Source organism: Molossus molossus, unplaced genomic scaffold, assembly GCF_014108415.1.
Source record: "Molossus molossus isolate mMolMol1 unplaced genomic scaffold, mMolMol1.p scaffold_m16_p_1, whole genome shotgun sequence".
Lineage (NCBI taxonomy): Eukaryota > Metazoa > Chordata > Mammalia > Chiroptera > Molossidae > Molossus > Molossus molossus.
Genome location: NW_023425344.1, coordinates 111,337,638 through 111,357,516, shown reverse-complemented (window position 1 = coordinate 111,357,516; position 19,879 = coordinate 111,337,638). Strand labels below are relative to the sequence as shown.

Here is a 19,879-nt window from a genome sequence, read left to right as displayed (position 1 = left end):
CATTCATGCCCTCACCTTGTGTGCACCCTTGACTTTGACAGTCCAGCCATAGCCTAGATGTCTGTGTGTGGCTCCTGCTGTAACACTGCAACTCCTCTCTCAAACCCACTGAGACAGACCAGTGAGTCCTGAGGCGCTGGTTGAGAACTGCTACTATAATTTTCACAAGGACTATAATTTTCAAGTCTGGATCACTCTAGGAGAGCAGTTCTCAAACATTAGTCACCAGGGAGACCAGTTAAAACACAGATGATTGGGCCTCTTTTTTTTTTTTTTCCTGTACTGATTTGAGAGAGAGAGGAAGGGAGAATGAGGGAGAATGGAAACATCAATGAGAGAGAACATTGATTGGCTGCCTCCTGCATGCCCCCCACTAGGGATTGGGCCCACAACCTGGGCATGAGCCCTGACTGGGAATTGAACCGGCGACCTCTTGGTGCATGGGTCAGTGCTCAACCACTGAGCCACACCACTGGGCAGACTGAACCTCTTTTTGGAGTTTGTGATTTCATAGGCCTGGGATGGGGCCTGAGAATCTGCATTTCTAACAAGTTCCAGGTGACTGATGCTGCTTTGGCAGAGCATGTTTAGAGCACCACTCCTTTTTGACTGGTAAAATGAATTTTCATCTTCAGAGAAACAATTTAAAGTTATTTTAATATTTATTGATTTATTTATTTTAGAGAGACAGAGAGAGAAAAGAGTAGAGAGAGAGAGAGAGAGATTTGTTGTTCAACTTAGGTATGCATTCATTGTTAGACTATTGTATGTGCTCTGACCAGAATCGAACCCCCTACCTTGGTGAATGGAGACCGCGCCCTAACCATTCGACTACCCCACCTGCCTCCTGAGCCACCAGTTCGCAGTGGGCGCCGCAGAGGCACCACACACGCTCCTGCCTTAGTGCGTCACCGGTTCTCCGCTCCTGCTCCTGCTCCACAGCCTTGCCCTTCCCTTTCTCTCTGTCCGACTTGTTCTCTTCCTCTGTCCCGTCATTCCTTCCTCAGAAATGTCAGAGGAAGCCTCACCTCTCATCCTATCCCACTCTCCCCAGAGGTCCCCACCCCGCCTCGTAGTTTTCCTGCCACACCCTCGGACGCTTCATTCTGTTCCCTTCTTCCTCTGAAGCGGTCACTGCACCTGCTGAAGCAGTTATCCAAATCCTGTCCGCTTGGACGTCACCTCCCTCTTAGCCCTAACAGGACTGACGTCCCCTCGGCCCCCAGTGTCTAAGTGAAATGTCCAAGGCCGAGCACCAGATGACTACCCCTGTTCAATTAGTGTTGATGGCATGGTTTCCAAAGAGAATTGGAATGGGGACAATTCTTGGTCAAATAGCAATGACAAAATCTGCCTGAGATCGGCGCCGGGCTTACCATGGATGAACCACTGCATCCGGAACCCTTTCTCGACGTGGCCAACCCCGTCAGTGTGGAACAGCACCCGAAGAATGGAGCCGGCCGTACTCCCTGAAGGCGGCCTCTCTTTTCCACAGTAGCGCCCCATCCTGCGTGAGCCGTCATAGAGCTGGAAGCAAAGAGACTTGCCGATGTGAGAACACGTCGTGAGGTTTGCCAGATGCAAAGAGTAGTCTGTTCATGCAGCAAACACTGTTCCTTGGTTCAAAAGTGAAGGTTACATCCGCTTAGGTGGGTCACGTACAGGATGCGTAACATCAGTATTCGAAATAGAAAATTAGAGAGTCATGGGGATGATTTCTAAGACAAATAATTTGGAAGTCCAAGTATTGTTTGGTTTTAAGTCAGTCCAGTAAATTCCCTCCAAAGTATAATCCGGACACAGAACAAGGAGACAGTAGGCTGCACGAGATATGTTCACACACTGACACATAAGAGAAGCCCATTAAACAGCGGTGTTATAATGGTAAGATGTAAATATTTAAATAAATACTAACCATAAAAAACAGACATTTAAAAAAGCTATGAAAAATAAAAACAAAGCATTAATCCCACTAAAGATAATACCTGTTGATATTTTGTTAATACCAGAAGTTTAGCTTGTAAACATTTTTTTCATTTGTAAATGTGTACATACGTGTGTGTAGGTGTATATGCGTATGCGTAAATTTGGCTGCACGTTTCATTATGTTCCCTGTTTTATACTAAGTATGTCATTAAATCATATGTAAATTTTTTTAATGGTAGCATAAGATGATACTAATACATTATTTACATTACAAGTCTGTTGTTCATTTAGGATATTTCCAATGTTTTTGTTGATATAAATATTTGTCTATTATTTTACATTTTCTCCAGGAAATATTCCTAAAAGGGAAATGAATAAAAAGTATAATCTCCTTTTGGCTCCTTATGTATATGATTTAATTTATACCAATTTTCCCACCCACCAGCAGTTTACAGAAATATTTTGTGCAGTAGAACTTTCACAGCCATGGCTATTATTTTTAAAGCTGGTGCTGATAGTGAACATGTGTGTGTGTGTTTGTAATTGTCTTCATTTGTGTCACTTGAGGTTGAAGTTTTTTTCATGTTTATTGGACATTTGTATTTTTTCTATTAGAACTTTTATGCTAAGGTATTTGCCCATTTTCTCACTGAGGTATTTATACTTCCTGTTGTGCACCCTTTCCCTGCCTCATTTAATGATTTCATTAGCCCGGCCAGTGTGGCTCAGTGGTTGAGCATTGACCCATGCACCAAGAGGTTGCTGGTTCCATTCCCGGTCAGGATACATGCCCAGGTTGTGGGCCAAATCCCCAGTGTGGGGCATGCAGGAGGCGGCCAGTCGATGTTCTTGCTCACCAATGTTTCTCTCTCTCTCTCCCTCTCCCTCTAAAATCAATAAAGAAAAATATATATTTTTAATTTCATTAGATACACACCTTTAAACTAAAACTCTCAGCCATATCTCTTCAATCAGCAAAGATAATCCAAAACACTGGCTTCCTCACGACTCAGGCTATTATATTTTCTTTTAATCCCTCACTGTTCCTCTTAAACACTTTGTTCCAGTTACCCTTGGGTTGAACGCCCATGACAGCAAATGGAAGGTATCTGATCGGAGACTCATGGACTTCCTTGGTTATTCTCTAGGAGATTACATGTATGTAAGAGTAGGTGAGAGTGTATGTGTTTGCATGTGTCTGTAAGGAAAATGCATAATCTGGATTCAACAAATACCAACTTGACCAAATTATTTTTATTTACTAAAATGCTATGATATAAAATACTGTGTGAAGCTTGGCTGGTGTGGCTCAGTTGGCTGAGCGTGGTCCTGTGCACCAAAAGATTGCCAGTTCAATTCCCATCACTGCACATATCTGGGTTTTAGGTTTGATCTTCATTCAGGGTACGTTGGAAGGCAACCGACGGATGTTTCTCTCTCTCCCTTCCTCCCTTCCTCCCTTCCTCTCTCTAAGCATGTCTCCGGATGAGGGTTGAAAAAAACAAAAAAAAACAAAACACTGTGTGGCCTAGCTGGTAAGGCTCAGTGGATTGAACCTTGTCCCATTTACTGAGAGGTCCGGGTTCACTTCTGAGTTAGGGCACATGCCTGGGTTTCCGGCTTGATCCCCAGTAGGGGGCATGCAAGAGGCAGGTGATTGATGTATCTCCCTCACATCGATGTTTCTCTCTCTCTCTCTCTTCCTCTCTCTAAAAAAAAAAAAATCAATAAAAACATATTTTAAAAATACTGTGTGCAGCATACTGATTTCAGCATGAAAACCTTTATAATCAGATTCTACAAAGTACCTCCATGGCACCTTCTCAAATCCCTAGAGCCAGTCATAATCCATTTTTCTTTGAAATGCCTCAGCTCTTGTGCTTCTGGGTGAGAAGGCTCACATTCTGTTCATTCTAGTTAAAGGCACATATGTCCTCTGTCCCTTCCTAACTATGCGTTTCCTTGGAGCCCCTACCGCCTCTGCATCCCCCCAGGGCATCCTCGGTGAATAGACACAATGGCTTCCCCACAGCTGCATTTATTTCAATGGGACTTGATCTGCCTGTGACTTGAGCTCTGCAGGGTGAGACGCCTATTAGGGTCTTACAGTCCTAAATTCCAGCATGCTCCTTTTAGGCAGCAAAGGGTCCCGATCCTGTGTGGCCATTCTGTGCAGCAGGGACCAGGGTCATAGTACATCTCAGATTTATAAATCTTGGCATGTCTCATTCTGAGTTCTCAAAATTGGCTGTTCAATAGACATACATGCTTGTGAGACTTGGGGGGAAGCCAGCAGAGATGTAAAAAGAAACTCGGAAGTTCATTATATAACTTACTCTAAACCCAAGCATTTTAAGCCAAGGAATAAAGAGGAGATTTATTTTTCAGGCTGACTTCAGCCTCCTTTTCATTTTCTTAATACTGCTGCTTCAAATGTGTATATTTATTATCAAGTTTCTAATATTCTAGATAGTTGGCAGATGCCATAATGAGGGAGCAAAAATAAGAAAAAGAATAAAGCAACATAAAAAGAACCGGTAACAACAACCAAAGCTGGTGGCCTCTGACCTCAGGCCCCACCGTCGGATGCAGGAGGTGGAGTTGAGGGGGAGGGGAGGTTCATGTTGCAATCTGTTTACTGCTCAGCTACTGCTTCACTTAGGGTGTTGATCTCAGCGTCACTTTTATTAAATTCAGTGTACGCATTCCAATTCAAAACTAACTGATACAGAAATAAACATACTGTTCCCAAGCTGAGGCATAATAAGCAAGAACACACTCTACTGTTTTCCACTCCAAAAGGCTCATTCTTCACTTCGAATTGTAGTTCAGTGACCAAACCTTTAATTATTTCATTTTTATCCAACACAACATAAGGTAAGATTTCTCTATAACTGTAATTGCTCCAAGCCTGATGGTTCTTCTGAAATACGAGCCAGTGACATTTGGAGGAAACATATTTTAGATTCTATTCAAGGTCATTAGCAGTATAGTAGTTTTGTCTCCCTGCTCAGCAAGGTTAAGAAACCTGACATTTTCACATGACTTTGAGGGGATTTTTTTCCTTCCTTCCTGATGGGATTACCTCATTGAAGGGGGGCCCCTGAATCCCAGTTGTTCTTAAATAACACATTGTGAACGGGGCGGGGGCAGGAGTAAAAAGGGCTCGGGTTTGGAAGAGCATGGAAAAAAGACAATTAGTTTCTTTTCACCTTTGGAAAGGAGAAAATGATACATTAAAATAAATGTCAAACAGACACTGATGAAAACACTTATTAATTAGTATAAAACAAGACCCCTATACCAAAAAAATCCCATGCCCCCAATTTTAAGTCCTTCTAAAGTTTACACTTAATTAAATCGAGTTTTTTGTTTGAATCCACACAGATGGCTAACGTCACCGCTACAATTCATTCCCCTGTAAATTGACCACACAAAACAGGAACAGTCATTTTTCAAAGTATACAAATACTGGTTACCATGGCAACCCGTTGGAGCCCTCTGATTCTGTTTTCAGAGCAAAATGTTAACCACAGGACATTCCAGCTGTGACTCATTGCAACTACTGGCCAGCACTGGGCCTGCTACGGGTATGATTTCCCCTGCTTTTGGAAAGCCTGAAGATCTAAGAGGTCTGAACAAATATTTGAGGTTGGAATTTAATCCATATAAAGTCAACTAGAAATTAAGGAGAGAAAGAGTGAGGTTTTCACTTTGAATATGCATATCTAATTTGTAGAACCGTGTTTACAGGTTTTTTTTTTTTTTTTTAATACCTGAAATGATGCTTTTATTTTCAAATTAGGCATTAAATGTATCTTCTACTGTGGACATGTGTTTCTACAAAACCTCTTTTGTAGACTGTTTTCAGTTATTCCCTTAAGGAGACTATTCATTTAGGACTTTTGTGGTTTGGGTCTTCCCCCCACAGATATATCTCAACCACTCACAGGACATTCAAAGAGGAAGGAAATCTCTTGCCTAGCCACATTTACCAATTTCTATCTACTTCCTTTGATAATTTGACACATGCATAGGTTATCAGACTGTGAATGACTTCAGACTCCAGTTGCAATATGAAATGATTTGTGGATTCCTACTAAATATTGAGGTGGAAGATATAAAGCCAAAATGCACAACTGACAGAAAAAGTATCCTACAAGTTTTGTAAGATTAAGGGTTTGTAGGTGCTTTAGGAGTCATTGGAACTCAAGTCTGGAGGAACGCAGAGATAGCTAAATGTGCACCTCAGCCTGTCCCCTCAGTGGGGATCAAGTATATAAACTGTAAGTGCTCTCAGAACAGAAATGTGCTTTGTAAGTGCCTCTTTGCTGCTGCTGCTGCTGCTGTGTGTGTGTGTGTCAGGAAGGAATAAAATCATAACTGACTGTCTGATATGTATGAGCTTAGGATATATGGACTAACTTCTAAACCCATTTTAGAAACAGTAACAACTAAAACTCAGCGCTTTGTATTTTAGATTGGCATCTAATACAGGCTTTTTGTTTTTAAATATGTTTTTATTTTTTTTTTGGAGCAAGAGAGGAAGGGAGAGAGAGATAGAAACATTGATGTGAGAGAGAAACATTGATTGGCTGCCTCCTGCACAGCCCCTACTAGGGATTGAGCCCGAAACCCCGCATGTGTCCTGACCCGGGATTAAACTGGGACCTCTCAGTCCACATGGGATGACCCTCAATCCACTGAGCCACATCAGCTGAACAAATAATTCAGACTTTTTAAAACTATAGTTTTTCTTATTTACTTGAAAATTTTCTAAAAGAAAATTCTTTCTTATAGTGGAATACTAATTTTATGAAATAAATACAGTCCATGTTGATAAATCAGGAGTTTCTTTGGGATTAAAATATGAAGATGCTTCTAAAAAAAAAAAAAATGTTGTTCTATTTTCTGTTGCAATCTTTCAAAACTCCAAAAACTTTATCCTTCAGCATTTAATATGTAATTGAAATAATTCATCTGCCATGAGGGAGAAACCCAGGTATACTAGAGAATCCCCTAATAATTGTAGAGAACAAAAAATCCTAGTCAAAGTAAGAAAGACAGTTACATTTCGGAGAACTATACTTCACAGGTTCATATGGTGGTTTACTGAAGTCAGTGTCACTAACAGAATTCAACTGGAAGCAGGAAAGAATTTACTGTAGGAACACAGTAGGGTATATTCAATGTGGTCAGTGTCAGGGTCAAGGTTCAAGTCCAGTCCAGCTCTAGGATATTATACTGTGAAAGTTACTTAACTTCTTTAGTGAAAAGGTTTTTGTTTTGTTTTTTATACATTTGGCATGGTGATGGTTCTTATCTATGAGGATGTTTTAAACAGCAAATGAGACAAATCATGTAGTAGGTTAAGTGTGAGGCCCAGCCTGTGGAATAGGCTCAAAATGTTCTTCTAACTCTTAGTCGAAGGCAAAGGGGACCAGCATTGCTTCCAAAGAAACCACTCCAGAAATAGCTTTGAGAAAGAAAAATATATATACATATATATATATATATACACACACACACACACATATATATATATATATATATATATGGTGGCTCTAGAGAACTTGAGCTGACTTATGTACCCCATTTCACAGAAATCATCCTTGACCAACAAGACAGGGCAGCAACAGACCAATGAATCCCTTGTGAGAGCTGGAGGGCCATTACTGGCAACACGTTGCTAAGACAACCAGCGCTTGTGGAGACTGAGTGCAGTCCCCCTGTGTGGGGCGCACAGCCCTATACAGGTTGTACTGGAGAAAATGCATCAGGGTGGAGGGAGCTGGTGGGCCACGAAGACAGTGCTAGGAAATCTGTCAGGGCTGCCGCGTGGTGGACCGGGAGAGACAACTGGGAGGGGAAGGGGCTCCTCGTGTGTCTTTCCCCGTTGCAGCCCCTCTGCCCTCTGTCCCGCCAGCCCACAGCTCTGGCGGCTTAGCCACTGGAAATCAGTGGATTCTTAGAGCGCCTCTTCAGATTACCCTACCCCGAAAAACAACTGTAACAGGATCCAATGGGAACTGCCTCCTTAGAGTAGGTATTAAGAATGCTGTTGCTAAAGTTTGCTCACAAATCTCCCAGATAAACTTGGAACTTCTGGAGTACTTTAAAGTTGGAGGGCTCTGAACTCTTCCGGTGACACACAAGCTTCACAGAGTAGGGTAACAGCTCCCATGGGGATGAGGAAAGCCCTGGGGGTAAAAACTAATCAAATTGTGGAGCATAAGTGGCACAGGTGTTGAAGAGGAGGGCTAATAAGCAGTGCATGGTGGACTCGGGATGGCTCCGTGAAGGCCCCGGAAGAAGAAGTCGCCTCCACTCTGTGGTGGGCAGATAGACAGACGTGAGCAGAGCAAAGACAACAGGCCGGGCGCGGAGGGCCACCAGGACAGAAAGCCCGGTGCCTAGCAACCACCAAAACTGGGAAAACAAGGACCTCGCCCCCAGGGTGATCTTTCCTCCCCTGGCATGTTGCTGGTCATTTGATAGACCCCCTTAGAGGAGGCAAAAGGGGCCAGAGAAAAGCCTCATGAACTCCCATGCAAGCCCTTGCATGACCAGTCCCTTAAGCATTAAGCCCTCAGGACAGTGAGGTTCTGACCTGCATCGGATGATCCTGGAAGCAGAGCCTTCAGTCTGCTGACCACAGAGACAGAGTTTGGGTCAAACTAGAGATGACATCTAGGCCTCAGTTGTGTTTCAGCTCCAGGTCCAGAAAATATACCAGGGCCAGGCAGCGCAGCGCCATGGCCGACATCAGGACCAGCTGCCCTGACCAACAACCCCCTGCCCGGTTCCAGCCAGTTAGTGTTGAAAGGACACACCTGGAGAGCTTATGAATATTCTACTGAGGTCCTCCCCGCCCACACCGCCCCTAAAATCCCTGCCTTTAAAACCCCGAAGTCAAAGAACCCAGGGCGCCCTCGGCTCTCTGAGCACACCCGTCCAATCTTCTCTCCCAGTGTACTTTTCTTTCTTTCTTCTAAGCTTCGAGGGCCTTCTTTTGTCTCCAACTTGGTTCCTGAGTCCACTTCCAGCTGGCTCACTTTTCCTGCCTCTGAGACTTTGTAAATAAACTTTTGCTACGATTTGAGTTCCTTGGCTCTAAATTATTCTCCTAGCCAAACTCAAGAACCGAGGTTGCTGAACCGAAGTCCAAACACTGGTAACTGCTTCCGTGTTGCCAACAATTAGCCACGTGGCCAGGCACGGAGCTCTCTGGGCCCAGGCCGCGGCCTCCCCCAGGCACAGGAAAAGCCCTGCCTGCCGCCTGGGCTGGCAGGGTGGGGCAGGAAATGTGCAACGGATCTAAAGTTAACCGATTACTCACGGCGCTGGGCACTGCATGACAACGTGCAGCCCGTCGAAAGACCACATTCGGAGTGACTCTGTGTCACTCCGAGTGAGAGGTCCGCGGCAAATATAGACCATATCGTCTCCTTTCCAGGCAGTGGCTGGCTGCCGTCTGCTCTTAATTGTGCATTGGCATTTTTATTTCTGCTTTCTCCATATTAGTCATTTTGGAAGCCACAGAGGCTGATTTGAGGTTTTTTTTGTGGGGGTTTTTTTCTTTTTTCATTTTTAAAATCATTGTCTGATCATGATTGTATGCAAAGATGTAACTACAAAGATGTTTATGTCAGCATTGTTCAAAACAGTAAATATTTGGAAAGATCCTAAATGCTCTCCGACAAGAATTGGTGGCTGCTCTGTGATGCTGGACGATGCAGTGTTGTCAGCCATGTGCTGTGGTGAGTGACACGCAGAACATTCACCAGCTCTTGTGCGTGGAAAACAGTCATGATTTGATCATATGTACAGGATGATCCCCTTTGAATTGTAACATAAAGTAAATATATAGGGAGAGACCACAGGAAAGAAATATGACCAAATGTTATTAGTAGTGATGTAATTTGGGTTATTTTGATTTTATCTAGGCTTTTCTGTATTTTCCAAATTTTCAGCAATGACAATATGTGCATTCCTATGTGATCAGATAAGCCTATTTTTAAAGCATTATCTTTGGGGACCAATTGACACAGCAATGTACATATGACTGGTAATGTTCTTTCAATCTCAAAATGTCATACCCTTTTAGGATCTCAATACCCAGCTGGTCTAGTAAAAATATTATTGTGTCTATCTCGATAGTCTTTTATATGTATCTCGAGATTAAGCATGAAAGTGACTCCATTAAAATGTTGTTATATTATTATATAAGGCAATCTCCTCCAGCATTAATTTAAAACCATCCTTTGTCCCTAGTGTATTCTTTGTAGAGTAACTAGGTATTTTATTATTAATTAGACTAATTCTTTATTAAAAAAGAATTTCTTCAGCTGTTCAGGGACTAAAGGCTTCTTATCAACCTAAGTTGTGATAGTCACTGACAGAGCACTAAATGCCTAATCCCCTCCCTAGCAGTAAGTGAGATGCTTTGAAAGCCAAGCACACGTTCCCCTGTGTATGTGAACATTTAATTCCGTGGACCGCAGCCTCCCGTCTGCCAACTGGACCGCTACAGTGAAACCCTGAACATTTAAAAAAAAAAATGATTCTGCCTCCTAAAAGCCTTGCCATCTGCGACAGACGGGCTCAGAAACTTGGAGGAATCTGGTTCATGGAACAATTGTAAAACCCCAGTCCCTTGAGCTGGAAGGACCTAGCACACAGCCCGGCAGGCTCTCCCCAGCTCAGGCAGAGTGAGAAAAGAACGCCTGCTAAATAGTGCATATGAGAACGGGAGGTAGCGGTGGCATTTAAAGAAACAACAACTGGGTCAAATGGAAGTTCAATTTTTAATTTTTTGAGGTACCACCATATTGTTTTCCATAGTGGCAGCACCAGTCTGCATTCCCACCAGCAGTGCACTAGAGTCCCCTTTTCTCCACACCCTCACCAACACTTGTTGTTTGATGATTTGTTGATGGCGGCCATTCTGACAGGTGTGAGGTGATACCTCATTGTTGTTTTAATTTGCATCTCTCTGATGATTAGTGATGTTGAGCATTTCTTCATATGTCTCTTAGCCATTTGTATGTCCTGTTTGGAGAGGTGTCTATTTAGTTCCTCTGCCCATTTTTAAATTGGGTATTGAATTTCCATTTGACCCAGTGATCCCACTTCTAGGAATATACCCTAAGAAGCCTGAAACACTGATCAGAAAGAATATATGCACCCCCATGTTTGTAGCAGCACTATTTACAAAAGCTAAGATCTGGAAACAGCCCAAGTGTCCATCAGTAGACGATTGGATAAAAAAGCTGTGGTACATATACACAATGGAGTACTATGCATCTGTAAGAAAGAAAGATCTCTTATCTTTTGAGACGACATGGAGGGACCTGGAAAGTGTCATCCTAAGTGAAACAAGCCAAACAGAGAAAGACAAGTATCATCTGTTCTCACTTATCTGTGGAATATAATGAACATAACAGTCTGAGGAATGGGGTAATCCCAGAGACGTGGAAGTGGGGTACAGACTGACAATCCCCAGGAAAGGGGGTTGGGGGGAGAGATAAACCACAGAACTTATATGCATGTGTGCATGAACAATGGACATGGACAACAAAGCTGGGGACAGTGTGGGGAGGGAGGGAATTGGGGGAATCAGTGGGGGGAAAAGGAGAAACATCTGTAACAAAAATAAATTAATTAATTTTAAAAAATAAACAAATAGCCCTGGCCGGTTTGGCTCAGTGGTTGGAGCGTCGGCTTGTGGTCCGGAGAGACCCGGGTTCGGTTCCTGCTAAGGGCACATACCTTGGTTGCAGTTTGTCCCCGGCCCTGGTTGGGTCGTGCGGGTGGCAGCCACTCGATGTGTCACTTTCACGTCGATGTTTCTCTCTCTCTCTCTCTCCCTCTCACTCTATCTGAACAAAATATCGAAAAATGTCCTCGGGTGAGGATAAAAACAAAAACAAAAAAACCCCAAAATAAATAAAAATAAAACAAAGAAAGCCAACTATCCATGACAAAATACTGAGGGGGAAACACACCAAATTTCTTCAGAATCTGAGAGCAAAGGCTCTCTTTTGAAGCCTGATGTGTTTGCCTCATTAACTGCAGCAAATTAATGCAGTGGCAGGAGCATTCTTCATTGTGAGGGATGGTCAGGAAGGATCAGCATTTCCTTTTGAGAAAAGGGATTTTAATCACACTGATGTATCACTTTTAATTTTTTGTAATTAAATAACATTTTACCCGGGCAAGTTTAGAATCTTAAGTTTCTCATAAAATGCTTCTTGTCACATTTAATGACACTACAAAGTATTTGGCTTAATTAACCAATAGATACACTTTATTCTAAACTCCTTTTGAATCCAGACCATGCTTAGTGGGATGCTGGACTCAACTCTGGCATAGAGACCTCGACTGAGTGCTTTGGTATCTGCTGTCACTGTCGTGCATATTTTTGAATAGCTGCTGCACTCAGAATTGAAATAACTTATCTCTGAATTCTAAGCAAAGTGCCAGGCCTCCTAGAAGCATTCTTTCTGTGACAGTTCCAGGAAGCATGACTCATCTGCTCAGGAAGTGTTTAAGGAGGTGCGGTGATGATGAAAGGCAGCTCAGACCCATAAATCCCCTCTGTTTCTCTGCCTTTTCTCCAACTGGCCAGAGGATTTTAACTACCACACTTCTTAGATTCGGACAGAGAATCCTGCGCTTCTAGCTGAGAGGCAAGAAGACCGAAGCCCTACTTTCAACACACGGGGCCAATCTGTGCGGATCACAGCTGGGGAGGCTGTTTGGGAAACAGCTCTTCACTTACTGCAAAATGTTTCAGGGAGCAAACATTAACCCATAAAATTATGCTTATGTTGAAGTAACAATAAGCAATATTTGTTAGCACTTAGTAAATGATATTTATTAGCTGAGTGTTATTATAAGCCCTTCATTTGTATTGCCTAATTTTTAAAATTCCTAGCAGCTCTACAATGCAGGTAGTCTCACTATCCCCATTTTAGAATTCTGGAAATAGTTTAGTAATTCAACATTTTAAAAGGTATCAATTCCTCATGAAGATTTTCTTGTTTTCTTCATTCATAATTATTTTTTAAAGTAAGAATTGTTAAAGTCAAGGATATAATGAAGTTCTTATTCTCTCTAATAATAGAGAATAACAAAAATATTTTTGAAGTTACAGTGATAGTACCCAAAACTCCTGTTAGTCAATGGAATCAACATATTTTTTTATTATATTTCTTAATAGAGCTTTTAGTGCAATAAGTGGACTAAAATGTTGGCTTTATCATTTATCTCGTATCCTTCGTGAGAAGTGTCAAACAGATTAATGAAGCAGGCTGCAGACAGAAAGCAAGAGGAAAATTAAGTTTCCTAAGAAATAAACCATTTGTCATATCTCAGCCTAAAAAAATGAATGCTCTTCATCTGTGACTTTCTCTGTACCTAACTGAGGTGTTTTTCTTACATTTGGATTGGTACAAATAATGACAGCAAATGTTTATGTAAGTGCTTAATATGTGCCCAGCTTTATTCTGTGTGTGTGTGTGTGTGTGTGTGTGTGTGTGTGTGTAGAGAGAGAGAGAGACTCATTTATAGTGATCATTCCATTTTATAGATGGGGAAAGTGAGGCACCTAGAAGCTAAGTGATTTACTCAAGGTTACCTGGCTATTAAGTGATGAAGTCTGGGTTTAAACCTGGGCATCTTGTTCCATAATCTTCAATCTTTTAAAAAAAAATATTTTTATTGATTTTTAGAGAGAGAGGTAGGGAGAGGAAGAGAGAGAGACAGAGAAACATCAATGTAAGAACGAAACATTGGTTGGCTGTTTCCTGCACTCCTCCACCCCTCAGGATCCAGCCCACAACCAGGGCATGCACCCTGACCAGGAATTGAACTGTCAACCTTTTGGTGGACAGGACGATGCCCAGCCAACTGAGCCACACAGACCAGGGCAGAGTCTTCAATCTTAAGCACTATGCTAGACTGAACAAGTATGGAGACTACTGAGCAAGATCGTACATTCTATTATGTAGCCTGGGCACCTATAGACATTCTCTTACGAGTGAGTGACAGATGAGTTACTAAATCTTTGCTTATTATTAGCATCCCACAGTGGTCAGCAGATATAAGAGAGCTGGTTTCAGCTGTTTTAGTTCCAGTGAATCCTCCAGAAAGAGACAGACAGAAAGATCCACAACAGAAATAGTGTCTGGAGTTGCTTCCAACTTCGGTTTTTCTTTAAACCAAAATATTTGGAAACTGAGGTAATTGTTTCTGAGACCTGTGCAGGATCGTGTGACCAGCAGTGAAGTGTGCCGCAAATACAAATTGTTTGCATTGCACTCATTAGAGAGGATGCAAAGTATTTAAAGGATAAAAGAAATCAAAGTCCTATCCAGCACTGTACACACGGAGGAAAAGAACTTGAAAGAGAAAGGGAACAAACTCTGGACTGTCGGAGCTAGGAGACCGGCCAGATCAAAGCTCGCCGGGGAGGGGAAGTCAGATCTCACGCGGGAGGAGCAGCCATCCATCCATAAGTGACAGGTCTGGAGGAATGGAGCCGGCATTTGCAAGAGAGGGAGGCTGTTAGAAGGGTGAGAAGCAATGTCCTGAATGTTTGGAGGCAGGATCTCAGTGCCCACAGGAGAGTTGCTCTCTGCGGAAGAGTGTGGGGGAATAAGAAGCAGCATTTCTTGAGTGCTGAATATTTGCCAGGTGCGTAGGTTATCTTGCAACGATTTAATAAGTAGGTATAATTGCTCCCTCCGTTTTACACATGAGGAAACTGAGGCAGCAAGAGCTGAAATTCCATGCCCAAGGTCACAGCCGGTGTGGAGAACCCAAGCTTTGAACCCAGGAGGGCTCCAGAGCCCTCACTCCGGTTACAAAGACCTGAGCATGAACTGGGCTCCATAACCTCCTGACTGTGTGGTCTTGAGTACTTTACGTATCTGAGCCCCAATTCTCCTGTCTGTTAAATGAGTGTAAAAATATCCAATTACTGGACCATCGTGAGGATAAGTGATAACATCTATCAAAGTGTCTATAATAGTGCGTAGCCCATACGAGACATTTCTGATGACCATTCTCAAGACATATGAGATGTGAAGGAGAACGTTCTGATATCTCACGCACTTAAAAGTTTCACTTATTTGTATGAGAACGTTCTGTGGAATACTGATGTCCAGTAGATGTTCAGGAGTCAGAATTCTGGGCTAATCTCCAAGGAACGCTGCCTTTGGTGCCCCCGGGGCTCCCTCCTTCAGGGCAGCCCCCCCCCCCCCCCCGCTGGCCCTTGTCCACAGTCTATGAGGCTGCATCCCGACGGCATTGGTTCCCTCGCTGCATTACTCCCTCCCATCCTATCCTTCATCCGGTTTTGTGGGTTTCTTGAGTTCTCAGCCACATTGCCCCCCCACACGGGCAGAACTGCTGCCATCCCTCTCACCTGGGCTGCAGCAACCCTCACTGAGTCTCCACAGTTGCCCTTACCTCCCTTCAATTTATTCTGGAAACCAGTGTCTTTTAAAGTGTTCATCTGAGCAGTCGACTTCCTTGCTCTCACCCTTGATAGACCGGGTGCTGCTCTCCTGGTCCTGGCTCCCCTGGTCCTGGCTCTCCTGGTCCTGGCTCCCCTGGTCCTGGCTCTCCTGGCCCTGGCTCCCCTGGTCCTGGCTCTCCTGGCCCTGGCTCTCCTGGCCCTGGCTCCCCTGGCCCTGGCTCCCCTGGTCCTGGCTCCCCTGGCCCTGGCTCTCCTGGCCCTGGCTCTCCTGGCCCTGGCTCCCCTGGTCCTGGCTCTCCTGGTGCTGCTCCCCTGGTCCTGGCTCCCCTGGCCCTGGCTCTCCTGGCCCTGGCTCTCCTGGCCCTGGCTCTCCTGGCCCTGGCTCTCCTGGCCCTGGCTCTCCTGGTCCTGGCTCCCCTGGTCCTGGCTCTCCTGGCCCTGGCTCCCCTGGTCCTGGCTCTCCTGGCCCTGGCTCCCCTGGTCCTGGCTCTCCTGGTGCTGCTCCCCTGGTCCTGGCTCCCCTGGTCCTGGCTCCCCTGGTCCTGGCTCCCCTGGTCCTGGCTCTCCTGGCCCTGGCTCTCCTGGCCCTGGCTCTCCGCACGCCCACAGCTCTGCGCCTACACTTCCCCGCTGCCTGGAAGCTCAGCTCGCCTGCCGCCCTGGTTTCCTTCAGTTCTGACGAAGATTCTCTCCCTGACCCAACTCCAGTCAGGCTCCTTGGAGCCTTCTCTACTAGGCCTCAGCTTGGCCTACAAAAACTGCAGCCTCTTGGCACAAATGATTCCTCCCCTCATTCTCCCACTTTGGAAGGCGTAGGCACTACTGTAGGTGTAGGTTCTAACATGAGGCCACACCCCTAGCATGACCCTAGCCCCCTTTAAGTGCCTGCCTGAGAACCTGAGAAAGCTCAAGACTGCCCACACGGCCAACACCTGCTTTCCTTTCCTTTCCTTTCCTTTCCTTCCCTCCCTCCCTCCCTCCCTCCCTCCCTCCCTCCCTCCCTCCCTCCTTCCCTCTTTCCCTCCCTCCCTCCCTCCCACCTTCCTTCCTTCCTTCCTTCCTTCCTTCCTTCCTTCCTTCCTTCCTTCCTTCCTTCCTTCCTTTTTTAGAGAGAGAAGAAGGGAGAGGGAGAGAGAGATAGAAACATGGATGATGAGAGAGAAACATGGATTTGCTGTATGGAGCCTGAAACCCAGGCACGTGCCCTGACCAGGAACTGAACTGGGACCTCTCAGTCGGTGGGCTGATGCTTGGTCCACTGAGCCACACCAGCCGGGCTGGACTACCTTTCTTAGAGCACTGACAGAGAGGGCTTACAAGTGTGTCTCTCTCAGTCCCTTTGAGATGTGTATCTCCGACAATTCAGGAGTGCCTTTCTCAGCGATCTGAAAACCATTCCTTGGAAATGTCATCCTCGGAAAGGACAGAGCCCCTGCCTCCCCATCTCTGTGAGAGGAAGTTAACTTCCGTCATTGCCTGACTCCCAGCGACGTAGCTGGCCCAGTCATGGGCGCTGCCAGGCCTCTGGAGTTTTCACTCCCACTACTCCGCTGGAGCCCTCGCCCATGCCCCCCAACTCCCTCATTCCCCCTTTAAAATGTCCAGTCATAATTGTGCAATTGGAAGTTGAGTTCAGTCCATACCGGGCCCTCTTCTCTATTGCAGTAGCATATTACTGATTAAAATATGTCCTTACACCGGGCCGGTGTGTCTCAGTGGACTGAGCATCATCCCATGGACTGAGAGGTCCCGGTTTGATTCCCAGTCAGGGCACATACCAGTCAGGTTCGATCCCCAGTGGGGGGCGTGCAGGAGGCAGTCGATCAATGTTTTCCTCTTACATTGAAGTTTCTATCTCTCTCTCCCTTCCTCTCTTTCTGACAAATCAATAAAAAAATAAAAAATAGCCCTGGCCTGTTTTGCTCAGTGGTTAGAGCATCAGCCCGTGGACCAATGAGTCACGGGTTCGATTCCAGTCAAGGGCACGTACCTCGGTTGCGGTTCATCTCTGGCTCTGGTCGGGTCATACGGGAGGCAACCAGTCAATGTGGCTTTATCACATCGATGTTTCTGTTTCTCTCTCTCTCCCCCTCCCTCCCACTATCTGATGATATATAGAAAAGTATCCTCATGTGAGGAATACAAAAAAATAAAATAAAATCTGTCCTTACCACTATAACTAGAGTCTGGCTTTATCCTTGACAGTTTTTCAAACACGACTTCCCTGAGTGTCCTCCATATCTTACTCAGTTATTCTTCCTCAGGACAACACTAGGCCCTCCCCTTTCATGTCTTCAGAGCACCCAGTAATATTCTTGATGCCACTTAAAACAGCTTGTAATTAAATTTGTACTGTGCAATAAATTGATTAACCTTGGTCTCCTCTGTGCAGACAGGAAAACTGATGCTCAACCAGTTATGTTTCCAAAGCCTACGTGTCTAAAATAGCCACAGAACGAATGGAGAAATGAACGAGCAGTGCATATTTGTGATCGTAACAGCTTGAGGAAGTACCACGGCAAAAACAGAACAAACCCTATTTGTGTTTAATTCAGCTTTCCCAGATTTACTCGAATTAAGGACTCTGTATTTGTGAAATATCCATCAATATTTGTGCAGAAGGAGCTATGGGGTTTCCCCTTAGTATTTTGTGACTTCCCCTTTGTCCAGGCTCCTGAATCACCACGTGGAAAGCAAGCAACTCCCACACTGACCTCGGATGTGGCTGAGAAATAAACTTGCCTTGTATTGAGCATCTAAGAATTGACAAGCTCTCCGCAAGAACAGTTAGCGTTACCTTAACTAACTACAATATCGCAGGGCCTGGTGTTCAAAAGCATTAGTCGGAAAGTGTTGCTCAGGGTGAAGACTTAGAAAACATGGATGTCGGGTTGAACGATTCAGGAATATTGGTGTTATTCTCATCCATTCTTTCATTTAAATGCATTCTTTTGTCATTGACAAGAGGGCATGGGCGTGTAATGAACAATGACATAAACCTCTGGTGAACATGGCATCAGCAAGAGGGTTTGGCAAGAGCCGAGATAACTCTTACAAAGCCTAGTGGGAAGCGCACTGGACGGGAGTCACTGACATACTCAGGAGGACTCGACCCTGACATCATGGACAAGGAAAAGGCACAGAGAGGTAAGAAAGGACGTCCCGGAAGGCAACAGTGGCCAAGGTGCCAACCAAGGGAAGGTAGGAGAACATTTAGAATCAGAATTCGAAAATTTCAAAGTGCATCTGACATTTTCCCATAATGAGATTAAATATAAGAACAGTATCGCCTGACCTTCATGAAACAAAGCATTCACTTCAGCCATACCACTGGGAAAATGAGACCTGTAGAAAAAGAACCTTTAGTAGCATTCAAAGGCCTACGCTGAGAGGATGCTACTAAAACATTTATAACCTCCCCGGAGAGGGCTTTGAAGTGAGGATAAAGTGCTCGCACGGGAGACCTGGGCTACAGACTTGGCCTCACCTGCTGGACCAGGGGCTGACAGGGGCTCCCTACTGAAGTTCCCAGAGATGGTGGTTGAGTAGGGCTGGGGTGAGCCCTAGGAGCACGTTTTCCTAACAAGATCCCGGGGGATTCTGGAATGCAGCCAGACTCAGTAGCTAGTTGTAGGGGCTTCATCCTCTAGTACTGCTTCTTCCTCAGGAGGGACTACAACTGTTTACAGAGGACACAGAGAAGCAAAAAGAGATCAACCAGGGTGACCAAGGGGAGGCAATTTCACCCCTCAGATGTCTTTTTCTGGAAAAAGCATGATACCTGATAAATCCTTTCTATGCTCTCCTCTCTCAGAAAGTAAACAGGGAAGAAAAGCGCTACCCTGGACAAATCCTGGCGAGCAAAGAAATAGTCGTCATTGTAGAAGAGACCAAAACATTTGGAGAGCAGATCGATTTCCCTCGAGCCGTAATGACTGCACACATCAGTCCAGACCCCAGGTTTCAGGGAGCCAGACTTCAAAAGGGGATGTGAGCCCATGGAGCAAAGAAAAAAAAAATTAACAATGAGAAAATAAAGAGAAGCAATAGGAAAAAAGGAAAGAAAAAAATGTAAATGACAAATTCTTTTTTTTTTTTTTTATCTTCACCCAAGGACATTTTTCCATTTTTTGTTCAGGTAGAGTGGGAGGGAGAGAGAGGAACAAAGAGAGAGAGAGAAACATCGACATGAAAGGGACACATCGAGTGGCTGCCACCCGCACAACCGACCAGGGCCGGGGACAAACTGCAACCGAGGTACATGCCCTTAGAGGGAACCGAACCCGGGTCTCTCAGGACCGCAGGCCGACGCTCTAACCGCTGAACCAAACCAGCCAGGGCTAAATGACAAATTCTTAAAAAATTAAATTTTGTCCACGAAGTCAGGAATAACTTTTACAATAATAAAGAGGAAAACCTGGGGGGAAAAAAGAATTAAGAAGAAACCCTCGGGGCTACATAGGAGCT

General features: G+C 44.6%; 1 protein-coding gene across 1 annotated transcript in view; it reads right to left on the bottom strand.

Moving 5' to 3' along the window:
• CUBN (cubilin) overlaps window positions 1-19,879 on the bottom strand; it is a 292,271-nt gene that overhangs the window by 186,281 nt on the left and 86,111 nt on the right. The window contains exon 28 of the mRNA XM_036275497.1: window positions 1,377-1,527. Within this exon, the coding sequence (XP_036131390.1) occupies window positions 1,377-1,527 (151 nt within the window). The remainder of the gene's footprint in view (window positions 1-1,376; window positions 1,528-19,879) is intronic.